General features: G+C 47.6%; 2 protein-coding genes across 2 annotated transcripts in view; one reads left to right on the top strand and one right to left on the bottom strand.

Annotated features, from left to right (window-relative positions):
* TBC1D16 (TBC1 domain family member 16) overlaps positions 1-1,523 on the bottom strand; it is a gene marked incomplete at its 3' end in the record, with an annotated part of 28,803 nt that extends 27,280 nt beyond the window's left edge. The window contains exon 1 of the mRNA XM_080629093.1: positions 1,510-1,523. The remainder of the gene's footprint in view (positions 1-1,509) is intronic.
* On the top strand, positions 1,131-13,887 carry CCDC40 (coiled-coil domain 40 molecular ruler complex subunit; the record flags this gene model as incomplete). The annotated part of the gene is made up of 21 exons (XM_080629640.1): positions 1,131-1,586; positions 1,854-1,973; positions 2,466-2,534; positions 2,958-3,126; positions 3,325-3,479; positions 3,986-4,069; positions 4,158-4,377; positions 5,218-5,375; positions 6,213-6,335; positions 6,698-6,819; positions 7,491-7,734; positions 7,842-8,024; positions 9,043-9,288; positions 9,999-10,212; positions 10,651-10,820; positions 10,922-11,013; positions 11,569-11,689; positions 12,336-12,524; positions 12,678-12,836; positions 13,392-13,631; positions 13,756-13,887. 21 exons carry the CDS (start codon positions 1,131-1,133, stop codon positions 13,885-13,887), a joined length of 3,666 nt encoding a protein of 1,221 aa, XP_080485766.1.
* Between the last annotated feature and the right edge of the window lie 32 nt (positions 13,888-13,919).

Raw genomic sequence — 13,919 nt, 5'->3', positions numbered from 1 at the left:
CTAAATACTGCAAGATTGTGACTCAGACACAAAACGGGAAACCAAACGCTATGGTGGGAGCCTGCCTGCTGCTTCCAGCCACACCTGCTGAGGCAAAATGAAAGCAAACAAGAAGCTTCCCTCCCTCCAGCACCAGGAGCCAAACCACAACACATGCTTCTGTGCAGGAAAGTATTTGTGCCATATGTCCCTCCATCTCCAGATTAAACATAATTTCATGTCACTTAACTGCAGTGTGTGTGCAGTAGCTAACTTTTTATGGCCTTTGATTCCCAATGCCCTGCAGCTGTGGCATGGTAACGCCCCCAGTACCAGCAGGTAAAGAATTCCCAGAAGCTGATATCACAGCTGAGCCGATGAACTAATTGCAAATTCTTTCTTTAATACAACAGAAGTCAGAACAGGTGTCTCTGATGCTTTGAAGAAGTTGCCTTTCCCCCTGCCTCCCCTTCCGTGCCTACCGGACAACGCAACACTGCCCCATCCCAGCAATCCAGCAAAGTTATCACCGCAACAAGGTTGAGCTCCTCTAAGCCCACAAACTTCAACGAGCAAAAGAAGCAGCAAGCCCCAGATCTTCACCCTCAGCTGTCCTGGTCTCAATATTTCTACTATTTTCTCTTAAAAGATATTTCATTTTTATTACTTCCTATTCAGAGTGGCAGCTGAGAACATAATACCTTTACAAGACAAGCTTCTAGTCTGAGAACCAAAAAGACAGGCAGACTTCAGAGAGGAAGAAGCAGAGTTATTTTAGTGTCAGCAGCACAGTGAGCAATATATCAACACGTAATCCCTGCCCCGGAGCGCCTAAAGGCCACACATCAAATAATTACCAAGGATCCTAACATCCATCTTCATGTCTCCGCTGAACTCGGCAAAGGAAGAGGTAGACAGCGGGGTGGTTTGGGAGCAGGGCCACCTCCGGAAGGGAAGGAAGAGTGCCGGTACTCGGGGCTGCGCAGAGCCGCTCCACAGGAGCGGCAAATGAAGTTTAAGAACTGTTTCTCATCCCGGTTTCACACCCCCTCCCCAGCGACCCCCGGGAAGACAAAGAACGGGATAAGGAAATGGTGCATCACCGGGCAGGACACCGGGAACCGCGGCCCCGTGTGACAGCTCCACGCGTGATGAGCGGCCGGCCCGGGTCAGCACCGCAGCTCAGAGCCGCGGCCCCGCCGCTCAACGCGTCCGCATCGAGCGACCCCCCCCCTCCGCGACCCTGGTGCTTTTACCGGCAACGACGAACCCCGGGGAAACTTCTGGAGGAGGGACGGGACGGGAGGAGCCGGACCAACGCCCACCCCGGGCCCTGCATCGGGACCGCCGCTGTCCCGCTCCGCCCGGCCCAGCCCAGCCCGGCAGGGGTGTGCCCGCCCGACGGCCCCGCCCCGCTCGCTAGCCGCCGGCATGACCCGGGGCTGCGCGGAGCTGCCTCAGGTGGGGCCGGCCCAGGGAAGGGAAGGCAAAGAGCGACCCCGGCACACCCAGCCCGGCCCCCGGCGTTACCTGCTGCCCCGCACCGGAGCCGGCGCGGCCATGGCGGCCGGGACACAGCAGGCCTGGCCCGGGCCCGGCGGGCTGAGGTAGTGCGGCCCGTGCACACCCCCTCCCCCCAAAGGCTGAGGTGGTGCGGCCCAAGCTCCCCCTGCGCTGGCTGAGATGGTGCGGCCCACAGTGATCACGTGACCAGGTGTTGACGCGTCGCCAGGCAACAGGGAGATGGTGCTGCCGGTGGTGGGTGAGTGCGGAGCTGGGCCCGACCGGGGCTCCTCTGCCGCGACCGGGGCTCCACCGGGGCCCCACTGGGGCCTGCGGCTCGGGCTCAGTTTCTCTCCCGCCTCTAGTTGTAGGCACAGGCCAGCCCTAGCCCCGTGGAGGAGGCTCCTGCTGCCGCAGCAGAGGGATCAGGGCCGGAATTAGGCTCTGCTGAGCAGGATATAACCCAAGCTCCCTCGCATCTCGCTATGGAGGTGATTTCTTTTGACACGTTTCTGCTGCAGACACCTTAAAAAGGAAGTTTCCCATGTTTCATAAAAGCATATACTTGGTCTTTTTTTATTGGGCTGTGTTGGTGATAAGTTTTCTTCCATTGCACAATACTTGAATTTGGCAAAAAGGATATGGGATAAAGCAGTGTCTCTTTAAAAAGAAAACAAAAAGAGAACAATCTGGCTACATGTGTTGCAAGCTGGAAGAGGTTCTTTAATAAATCCCTAACGGCATTTATTTGTTTTACTAGATGTGAGCTAAAATCACATGAGATCACAAGTGGTGTGCAGGACTTTGTCAGGATCTGTCCTGTCTCCGTCCTTGCTGTGTGACTGGTTTTTGACTGAATGAGATTAAACTTCTAAATTGAACTCATATGCCCAGTTGTTACATTCTTGTTACAATAATGTTAAACAAAGTGCACAAGCCCTTCTAATGCTGCTGTTCTCCTCTTCCCCTGTGTTGTATGCTAGGCCATGGATGCAGAGAAGGGGAAGGACAACAAAGAGGAAGAGTCTGTTCCTCTGGAGGATGAAGAAAAGGTGCTTCCCCCAGCAGAAGGAGAGGTCTCTGGAGCTACAGAAGTATAATATTATCTATAACCTTATTCACAGAATGTATGACCAGTGTTTGTAACTTCACATTCTGCTGGTGCAGTTTTATTGCTACAAACACAAAACCAATGAAAGCTGGGACAGAGAAGCAGCGAATTGGTCAAACACAAAGTATAGAAAAGCGCTGACAAACCTGAAGAGGTTCCCTTGTTGTGCTGTATATGTGCAAGGTTTTCTTAATGAAGAGTAACACAGCTTTGCTAACATCTCTGTGCACTGATTTTAGAAAAGGCCTCTTGTTGATCCTTTGTCTGCACTGTTCATGTCTCATGTTGACAAAAATAAGCAGACTTTTAGGGGCAAATAGGTTAGATTGAAAAGCTGTTTCAGGTGCTGAGTTTTATGTTTCAGGAAAAGCCTTCTGAGACATTCTCGGACAAAGCAGAATGTGACAGTTCTCCTCCTGAGCTGGGTGACATGAAGCAGCCAGTGACAGACAGAGGAAACACTCCCCTTCCTGCAGGAGCTCCTCAGCAGACACCTGCTTTGTCAGTGGAGCTGACCAGCTGCACAGAGTCAGGTATCATTCAGTTCCTCATTGACAGCACAACACTTGATGCCAGCTATTGAGTACAGTTCCTGGTTTTCTCCCTTTCTGATCATTACTAACCCAACTGAAGGCACAATACTATGACATCTAAGCCTTTTTCTTTATCTTTTTATTTTGTGGGGGTGTGGGGTTCAGGTAACACTGGAGAACCCAGTTCTCTCTATTCAGAATCTGCCTTTGAGCAGTTTGGAGCACTTACTAGTGAGCATGGTGACCAAAAACAGGAAGAGAAATGGCAGCAGCATGGGGCTGAGGAACGTGAAATACGCAGAAGTGAGAAAACCACAGAAGAAACAGAACTGGTTATCTTGGATCCAGAACATGTGAGAAGTCCTCAAATCTTGTCATACTCCTTTGCAGGCTTGAGGTTTTTATTTGTCTAAAATGTGTGAGGTATATTGTAAGCAGGGGCTTGGCTGTCTGCTAAAAGTACGTGTTTAAAAATAGCTTTCACAAAAGTAGTGAGTGTGTCTGCTCCCTCAGCATTAACCCCAGAGCTGCAGGTTCAGAATTGAGAAATGTAAAGGGTAAATCTGATGCTCTTCAGGGCTCCTGAAAGAGCAGTACTTGCAGCGAGTGGATGGGTTCTCAGATGTAGCTCTTCTGATATGTTTCTGACTTTCAGGTTTTCTCAGTAGTTGCTTTCTGATGTCAGCAAACACCCACTATATAACTCTTCTCGCTTGCCAAGTGAGTGCAGCTGAAATAAGAATGCAAGTGTCTAGGGCAGAAAATAAGATGTTTTATTTAATAGTGGGAATAGCAGCAAGGTTTCTTCGTAATTTATTTACACAAGTATGTTAAAGTTTATCAAATTCCTACTTTACAGCCTCTGATGAAAAGATTCCAGGCTGCTCTGAAGAATTACCTTACTAAGCAGATGGAAAAAGTGAACCTAGAGCTTCAGGAGCTGGTATGCAGCATCCTCTCTTTGCCCTCCCGCAGCAGCCTGTCCCTGTGCAAGCTGAAGTGAGAGAGCTGATTTCTTCTTGTGTTGACAGAGGGCAGATACAAGGAAGGGCAAAGTACAGCGGGAAGAGCTCGGGGTGGTTCTGTACAGAGCACAGCAGCAGTTGGCCCATCTGCAGCTGGAGCTGGAGAAGAGCCAAGACCGCCGCTCACAGGCGGCTGCAGCGCGCCAGCAGTTGGAAGAGGAACTGGAGGGCCTGAGGCTCACTTACAAGACCATGTGTCAGAACACAGATGATGAACGCAGGAAAGGTGACTGAAGCAGTATTTCCTAATTCCAGTATTATAAGGAGAAATGAATTTGAATCTGGCTCAAGCATTGGGTTGAAAACCACAGTAAATTAAACAGGAATGATGCACTCACTGAAGAGTTTCACAGCTATTCCTGGTTAATTATATTCACTCATATAATTTCTGTTGTTTCTAACTCCATGGTTTCATGTTGTAATTCTCAGAAGGTCTTTAGGACTAAAACTAAGCCCATTCCTGGCAGGTGACTGTTCTGCAACTTAGCAGGGGAAAATTCCTATCACTGTAATGTTTACCTGTGTCTCTGCAGGGGTTCGATGAGATTGCAAATGTCATTAGGGGCATCCAGGAGTATGAGAGCACCATCCATGTGGCAGCCCATTCCAGCCCCAGAATCAGACTTGGCTAATTCTTTTTGTGCTGCAGGCATTTGGATAGGAAACAGTAAAACAATTGCAATGGCAAGGATAACAAAGCATTCAAATGATTGCCTGGAAAGTTTCTGAAGGTTATTGAAAAAAATTAGGGAAGCATTGAGCAGGCTGAGAAAGAGACAGTTCTGGTTGGGGCAGAGAAGTGGACTCCCAGCCTCCTGAGGCCCCTCTTTGATTTCCTGGGATTCATGTGCTGGGAGTCAAGGGAATTGCTTACCAATCATTTTCGCTCATAAATATGGAGCTATACTTCAAAGGTGATGCAAATTGCTATTTCAGGGAGGGCTGATTTACCTCGTATATGTGTGGTTTTGTTTTGGGTCCTTCTATATTCCTTTCCCTTTTATCACTCTTTAAAGTCTATCCTACAAATGTGTTTCTCTAAATATTTTTTCTCCTGCCTCCTCAGTTTCTGCGATGCAGACCCAGGTTGAAAATCTGGCCTTGCACCTTATCTACATGCAGAATATGGACGAGGACATGCATCATAATATTTTACTTATGAAAAAGTCAACAAAGAAGGCTGAGGCAGAGAAGCTCCAGGCTGAGGTGGAAAAGAGAAAACAGGTACCGAGTAAAACTGTCTTTAAATAAGTAACTACAGATGCCAGTGGTAGCGCCGGGGGACGTGATGCCTTGCCAGAAGAAGGCTGCAGTGACTCAGTCAGGGAACATCTGGGGATTTTTTTTTTTTCCCAAATAATTGAAAAAACCCCAAACCCCACAGGCTTTTCTAAAACTGAGAGTCTCCACCCCAAGAGAGTGGCACTGCCCAGAGGGTTTTGACGAGCCTTATAACAGTCAGTCACTCTGCACTGAAGCAAAGGGGGTGTGAGAGAACAAAGATATTTAATGAAGAAGTTTCATATGTTCAAGTCTCGAGAATTGTTCTGAGTCACAACGAGTTTCACAATGAAAAGCAAACTTAGAAGCTGAGCAGAGCTGGTTGGTGGCCTGGAGCTCCCTCTGCTGCCTTCTGCGTGCAGCACGACGCAGGCTGAGGGTTACTAATGCAGAATTGGATGCAAACAGTTGAAATCAATGGATTTCGATGTTTCTTTAACAAAGGATTTAAAGCCATAAATCATTAAGGTTCCCAGCTGCTGGGGAGGTGGCACAATATAATGCATGCTGAGAGGAATGGATGTTGCTTCAGACCTGAGGTATCAATTACTACTGCAAATAGAATAATAAAAAAAAACCAGCAAAAAAAGGTCTCATTCTGTTGAAAGTTGCTGCATCCATGAGCCATTTGTATACGAATGGGAAAGTTTCAGCAGGAGTCCAGTCTAATCCAGTTGCCAATGTAATTCCTTTTCTAGCCCATGTTATTCTTGCAGCATATAGTTGGTTAAGAATGGGATTATGTTACTCATCCTGAACTGTTTGGCTCTGACTCTTTAGGACTTTCTCCTAGACCGCTTAACCAGAAAAGCATATGAACTCCAAGAACAGATTGCTCTGCTTGAAGCCCAGTTTGTGGCCCAGGCAGAGGACACAAAAGTAACTCGGCAAGCAGTAAATGAGGTAGGAGCGTGCTTTATTCACTTCTGGTTAGTATTTCGCTCTGGAAGGACTGGCCCCTTTGGCTCACGCTCACGTGGTACATACAAAGTAGGCCAGAGTTGTATGGTTTGTTTCTGCTTGGAGGAATGAAAACTTCCTGGTTTTCCCTCTCCCCCCACCTTTGTCACTGAGAATTGCCAGTAAGTCACTTCCTCCTCCACCTTCTCAGCATTTTTCCTCCTGCAGACCTATGCTCTGGTCTGCTGTGACAGTAACCCAGACACAAGTTAGCTGAAGCTCTTCCTGCCCAGGATATTATGAACAGAATTTGTTTTTTCAACACAGTATAGATTCATCCCATCTACCAACTCTCTCTTCCTTAGGCTTGTATGGAGGTACAGGCTATTAACATGGAGAAAAAGCGGCTGATGAACTACTGGAATAGCAGCTTGGCTGGAATGAAGCAAAGAGATGAGGCCTACGTTGCCACACAGGAGCTGCTGAGGTAGGGTGTCTGAAAACAGTCCCAGAAGAAGCCTCAAATACTCTGGACAAGAGGGATTCTAAAAGGGACAGTGTGTCTCTGTCAAGTTCATTAATGTAAGTGCAGGATATGTCAGAACAAGTCTGCTGCTCTAAAGCACATGATGAGGTTAAGGATAAGAAGCACACTTCTTTGTTATTATTTTCTTTATTCAAAACACAGCTCTCCCTTGAAATGTATGGGATATTTTAAGCTTTTTGGAGTTTTTCTGTTCTATTTTATTCCTTTAAAAGAGTTCCATCACCTTGAAGGATTTATCTGCCACTTTTAGTTAGGGCTTGTGATGGCTTTAGGAATCTTCAGGAAAACCTTCCTATTGTTGCCAAAGGAAGTGTTTATTTGGTCTGGAGTCTTAAAGCTTGACTGGTTCTCTGTGAACAAACAATATGCTTTTACATGGTGGCATCCTGGTAAGAATGGGAGGTGGGATATGTCTGTAGGAAAATTAATTCCTTCTTTCAGTCATTTCCTTTTAAATCTTAATGCCTCCATCCGTCTTCTGATGATTCTGCACTGTCGCAGCAGACTAGCCTTTATAAGGATCTCCCTTCTTGGTCAGTTGTTGCTGCAATAGCACGTTCAGCACACAAATCAACCCCTGTGGCGATTGTCCATTTTCTTTGCCCCTCCAGCAAATACAGTCACGACCTCAAGTCCCTAGAAACGGACATCCTTGGCTGTAGCAAATCGATCAGGAAAGAGGAGGAGAAGAATGAGACGCTTGTCAGCACCCTGAGCCGATCACAGAACCATGTCAGCACAACAAAGAAACTGATTGCCCAGTGCCTTTCAGCACAGGAGGCCCTGAAGATTGAATTTAGCACCTACGATCGCATTCTGCATGAGACAGAGCAGGCCATCAATAGGACTAAGATGGTGAGAAGGGTCCATGAAAGAAGAATCTTTTAGAATTGGATACAGGTATTTAATATCCTTCCCCAAACAGTTGTAGTGATCCTGTCTCTGTCTTCCCTACTTTTTAGGATCAAGCTGCTCATCTGAATGAGTTGCTGTTGATCATTAAGGATATAGAGAAAGGAACTGAGGTCAAAGAGCAGATGGAGAATGAAATTGTGGCAAAGCTTCAGGAGCAGCTGATATCCAACAAAGCCACAAAGCACTTCTCACAGCTGGTTGCACAACTTCAGAGGAGAAAAACAGATCTGGTATGCTATCTCTCCCATTTGGGAGGACAGGGAGAGGAAACTGCCCAGATCAGTGTTTCTCAAGCATGTTTTGTCAGTGTCTTCATTCTGGTTTTCAGGTCTGCAATTGAAAGTCTGCTGAGTTTGTGACTCCAGTTTGGTTCTTCCAGTGTCTTATTGCAGGATTCTGCTGTATGTGAAAGAGCTTGGCCAAAAGGGCCTGGCAAATAACTTATTATTACTTCTTTACTTAAAAAATGGGGCAGAATAATGAATCCTGGAATTATTTACTATAAAGTATTACCAGTACTTCTGTACTGCACATCAAACTAACTTAAATCTCTGTGCTCCATCACAGAATGCGATATGAGCATGCTTTCAGTTCCCTGGTGAGGATTATAGTCCAGGGAACAGTCAAACCAGACCCACAGTTCTTTATGGCATGACAAGTTGCTCTCTTTGGGAGTGTACGACTGGTACAGATAGGAAAAGCTAGAAGCCTCAGTGTAGTATTTGTCATACTGAGCTGTGTAGGCTGGCACTAATGCAACACACTCACACTTCTACATTTCCATGTGTTACTTCAGCCTGCCCCTGGCTCTTTTAAATCGAGGGCATATCTTAAGTAACTGGAAGACTTCCAGGGTTGGCTTCCATTGTGAGAAATTGTTAGGTGGGGTGTGTGTGTGTGTGTCAGATATGGTGGAGAAGGTACAATACAGCAATGTCCTACTACTGTTAGCCAGATAGAGATGGGCAAGGAAGATAATTGCAGAAATGAAGAGTGTGGTCTGTTAAAGGGGGTTGGGATGTTTAGGCTCCTTAATGCTTTCCAACAGCCTTATGGCAGAGGCAAATATTGCTATCTTCTGTCAACAGATGAGGAAACAAAGGTACAGAGAAGGTAAGTAGCTTGCTTACGGCTTGTAGTACAGACCTGGGAGTAGAATCTAGAACCTGTGTTTGATAAGTGGGCATTACAAATCACTGAGTAGCTGGTGGTGACAGTAATTTGGTTTTGGTCTGTTGATGTTCCCAGGAGCTGCATTTTTCCAAGGTTGAGAATGAAACGGCCCAGGTTACTCTGAACACAACTCACACCACCTGCAGGCTGGCAGTGCTCCAGAAAACACTTTGTGAGCTGGACAAAGAAATAAATAATATCCATAATCTGGTCAGCTGCAGGCAAAGAGAGATCACAAGGTGCAACCTCCTGGCTGAGAACAAGAGATGGGTCATCAGCCAATACAACAAGAGGCTGGAGAAGATTCTTTTTGAGCTGGGGGTATGTACGTTTGTGTTTCAGTCCCAAATTTGATTTTATTCTTTGTGGTGACCGCAGATCCTTGCTAAATGTAACTGGTGGGTAGCTCACACCCACCAGCATCTGCATTGTGAGTTAAAAGCTGCAGTATTTAATGTAAATGTTTACATTTGTTAAACAGTTCTTAAGGCATAGGAAGAGGAGGTGGCGTTAGGGAATTGTGCAATGAGGGTGTGCCTGATGAAAACACTGAATGGCATCGATACTCTGGGAGTAAATAGGATCTCCTTATGGAATCTGCAAAGGCTGGCAAGGGGGAATGGAGTAGGTGGAGTGATTTAAGTCACTTGCTGGTGGCCCCATTCAGGTGATACCCAGCTCTGTCAGCACTGTGAGCCCTTTATGGATACGAGTGCGAAAATGGGTGCTATGGCATATACTCTGCAAACCTGTGTGTGTCCAGATTTACATGTTGGGAGAGCTTAGGAGTTTGCCACAGAGTTTGAGAACCTTTAGGCCTTCTGTTGCATTTATTCCTGCAAGGTCAGGAATGATTGGTCCCATCCAACTCATGGGAAATGGAGGCAGAAAGTAACTAACTGACAAATTAACAGTAGAGCTGATGTATTTAGTTGGCAGCTCAGCAGCTGGACGGGCTTTCTGCAACGGTGCTATAAACAAGTGCTCCAGCAGCTTCTGCCTAATTTATCCCAAACCTTGCTCTTGTACAGGGGCAAGAATTGGGACCACTGGAAATTGAGATTAACAGGCTGAATAAAGAGATAGAAGAATGTAATTCTGAGGTGATGACACTGCAGAAGAACTGGCTGAATCAGCAAAAAGAGCTGGTCAAGTTAACAAGTGAACAGGAGGAGCAAATAGCCTCCTTGGATATGTTAAAGAAACAGTTGACCATAATGCAGCAGAAGAAACTGCGCACTGAAAGTAAGTCATTCCCCAGCTCTTCCTTATGATGTTCATCCTTGAAGGGAGGGAAAAGGGAATGAAGGCCTGCAGATGGGTGATGCAAGGCCTTCACCAAAGAATTCTCTCTGTCCTTCTATACATGTGTGAGCAGTAACACCAGTGTCTCCAGTGCTATACTCTGGGGCTGTGAGCCAGGCATCTTCTGCTGCTTTGTGTGTTATTTCCCCTAACAATTGATCCTGCTGTCTAAACTGACACAGTTACACCCTCGTGACCATGTCATGAGTTACACCTCTTTAAATCAAGTCTGCAAGTAGTTGTAGGTAAATGTCTCCCCCAGTGATTGCACTTTCCTCAGCCAAAACCAACTCTGGTCTAATGGCAGCCTATCACCCCTTGGCTGTAGTCAGCCCAGTGCTCGAGGGAAGTTAAAGACATTTCTCTGTTCACCTGTAGATGAAATTCAGCAGGAAACAAAAGAACAGAAAGACATCAAACATCACATGAAGAACATGTACCATGACTTGATGAAGTTGAATGTGTTGATCAACAAGAATAACAGCAGCTACAAGGAGCTGCAGTGTAGCAACATAATCACAGAGAACGAGTTCATACGCGCTCTTAAGGTACAGAGGGTGACCTCCCGTGCAGATTGGAGGCAAATAGTGATCGTGTCAAACTTCCTCAGTCTGACAATGTCCTGTTGTTTTATGCTTCCCTGATCTAGGAAGCAGAAAAAGAAGCAGTTGAGATGCAGGAGAGGCATAGTCAATTGTCTGAGGAGAAGGAAAGACTCCTGAACAGCGTGGTGGAAGCAGAGTAGGTACCAGAGAGGTTCCTGCTTTGTGCCACAGTCTTTGAACTTTTGTATCTGTCTCCATGTTACCAGCACCAGCAAATGTGCTTCTGTCCTCCTTGAGGAGGATGAAAGGGATTTAATTAATTTTTGAAAGACAGAAACTGAAAGATGCTTTAGTTAACTCTGGAACCAGCAAGAGCTGAAAGATGTTGGCTTTAACGATTCCAGCACACTTGCTTGTGCTGGATGTTGCCAAGATCTGTGTGGGAATCTGCATGCTGTCCCCCATCCCAGTAGCTCAGAGTGAGTGTGCTGCTCTGGGCAGTTAACTGGGGTCCAGCAGCCCCCTGGTAGTCTGGGCACACTTGTTTTTACAGTCTTCATACCATGAGTAGTGGAGCTTCCTGTGTGCTCTCACACTGCTCTGCTCCTGCCCTTTTATATGTCCCATGCACAAATCCTCAGTTTCTGCTGAACCATTCAGCTATGTTCAGAGTAGCTTTCAGGAGTGTGCACACAGAGAGCATCCTCCCTGTTGTTTACTAAGGCACCGATTTCCCTTTCTGTCCTTGAAGGCATCAAATCATGCTATGGGAGAAAAAGATCCAGCTGACAAGAGAGATGCGAGCAGCAGTGGATTCTGTGACAGGAGAGGGCGAAATTCCAGCCATGAAAATAGAGATTCACAGGATGCAAGTAAGCCTTTGGGAAAGAGGGCTGAGGAGGGGAAGCTGCTCACAGCATATTCAGCTTTGGTGTGCTGACATGTAAGGCAGGAGGTGAGAAACAGGCTGGAGAGGTAGGATCTTCCAGGCCACAGCAGTACTGGAAATCTTAGCACCCTGCAGCCAATCTGAATTAAATGCACCCAGCACGTGTGCTCTGGCTGTGTTTGTGTGCTGCATACCAGGCTGCAGCAGAGTGTGTTTAAAATGCTGTATGTGCCTCCTTCCTCTGTGACCCCAATTTATAAGCAAAGAAATGCTGATTACTAAACATTGCATCATCCTCATCATGGGTTAGGGAAGTTGTCTCTCCTCTGGCAAAGCAACTCTTCCCTTGCATTCTTGGGATGCTTCTGCTCTTCTGCTGCTGCTCTTGCTAATGAGTTCCAGTGAAGCAATTTGAAAGTTACTTTATACAAGTTGATAATCTAGCCTTCTGCCTTCCAGATCCACACAGGGCAAATCAGGTTTGGATTTAGAACAAATTTGGCTTGCCAACACTCACGTGTCACATGTATCTGGTTCATGCTGACGGGATGAGCCACACAGGAGACCTCAGTGAGGGGCCATTTGTACACAGTCGTTTTCAGCCTGTTTTGTATCGTGACAAATGGCAGGTCCGCTACAGCCAGCTGATGAAGCAACAGGAGAAGATGATTCGTGAGATGGAGGCATGTGTTTCTCGTAGAGAGGCAGTAACAGTTCGTGGAGAGGGGCAGAAGACTGCAGATAAGAAACATTTCACCAAGAGCAACTTCCACCGCAAGAAAGAGGAGCTGAGAAAGAAGATCAGAGAGGCCCAAAAGGTGAGCAAGACGGGCAGGGCTGCGAGAGCTCCTGGGCTATGGCCCATGTGTGCCTTGTCATTGGCACCAGCACAGGAGTTCTGGGAAGATGGCCAGGAACGCAGCTGAACTGTGGAACCAGAACCTGCCATTTCCTTATCTTCTATTAACCAGAGTACTCAGGACTGTGACAAAACCATCCTGGAGCTGGAGAGCACCCAGGCCTCCCTTAGCACTGCTGTCTCCCAGAAGCAGGAGGAGGTGTGCAGGCTGCAGGCAGAGTCTGACGTCCTTGATTCGGATTCAGAACATCTTCGGAACGAGAAGCGATGGGTGAGCTCATCCCCTTATGTGCAGCACATGAGCCAAACGGAGCCTGCTGCTTTCTTCTCTGGCCACCTCCTTGTCTCATCACCACCCTGAACTGGGCACACTGATGTGGGCTTTAGCAACACTTTTGGTGAACTGAGCACATTTTGAGGGCTCATGGTGGACCTGAATGCATGCTGCAGTTGTACTCTTGGCAAGGCAGCATTCACCTGGAGGGCATTGTTTCTATCTGGAAAATATCTAGTACCAGCTTTCCTGTAGGAGCACCAGCTGCCAGCTCCAGGTCCTGAATGAGCTCCCTTGGGGTTTTTGAGTTGGTGAAACCCTGTCCTAGCAAATTGCCTTGTATGCACGGGTGTTCCTCTTATTTATGGAGTTCTGTGACATGATGCTGTATCTGCAAGCCACAGAATGAGGCTGCTGTTTCGCTGTTAATGAGGGGGACTTCACAGCACTGGCCTTAAGCAGCCCTTCCAGTTCACAATGGAATGGTTACAGCAGTCTCTTAGTTCTATGTGCAGCTTGCTGTCAAAACCATTTCCTTTCTGCTTTCCCCAGAACCTTCTGGAGCTTGTGGCCCACCAGACCCGCCAGAAGCACCTGCAGGCACTGAAGGAAGGGAAGTACAGTCCCCTCTGCCGCTCTGAGCAAGCCTGGAGGAACGAGCAGCAGAAACTGCAGGCCCGGCTCCGCACCGTTCATGCCATCATCGGTCGGGTCCAGCAGGAGCATCCTGAGCACCAGGGGACTCTGCAGTGGCTCGGCCGGTGCGTGCAATCCAGGCTGACCCCGCAGGAAGTCTGAGGGGCCCCAGCACCGGCTCCTGGTGTGTTTGTAAAGAAAGAAAACCTGAATCAAGAACCACTTTGTTTGCTGCTTTCTACCTTTCACTTGTAACCACTTTCCCCTCTCCCCGGGCCAGGGGCGACCCTGGCTCCGCTCTTTCTCCGGCGGCTGCCGCCCAAGTGCGGCGGGTCCGGGGCGGGAACGGGAGGGTGAAGGCGCCCGCCTGGTGCCGGTGCCGGTCCCACCCCGGAGGCGGGGGCAGCGGTGACGCTCTCCGGGCCCGCCGCGCCTGCTGGGAGT

The sequence above is a fragment of the Psittacula echo genome (assembly GCF_963264785.1).
Source record: "Psittacula echo genome assembly, chromosome: 14".
Taxonomy (NCBI): domain Eukaryota; kingdom Metazoa; phylum Chordata; class Aves; order Psittaciformes; family Psittacidae; genus Psittacula; species Psittacula echo.
The sequence above is the reverse complement of the archived record's forward strand: the minus strand, read 5'-3'. Positions and strand labels throughout refer to the sequence as shown.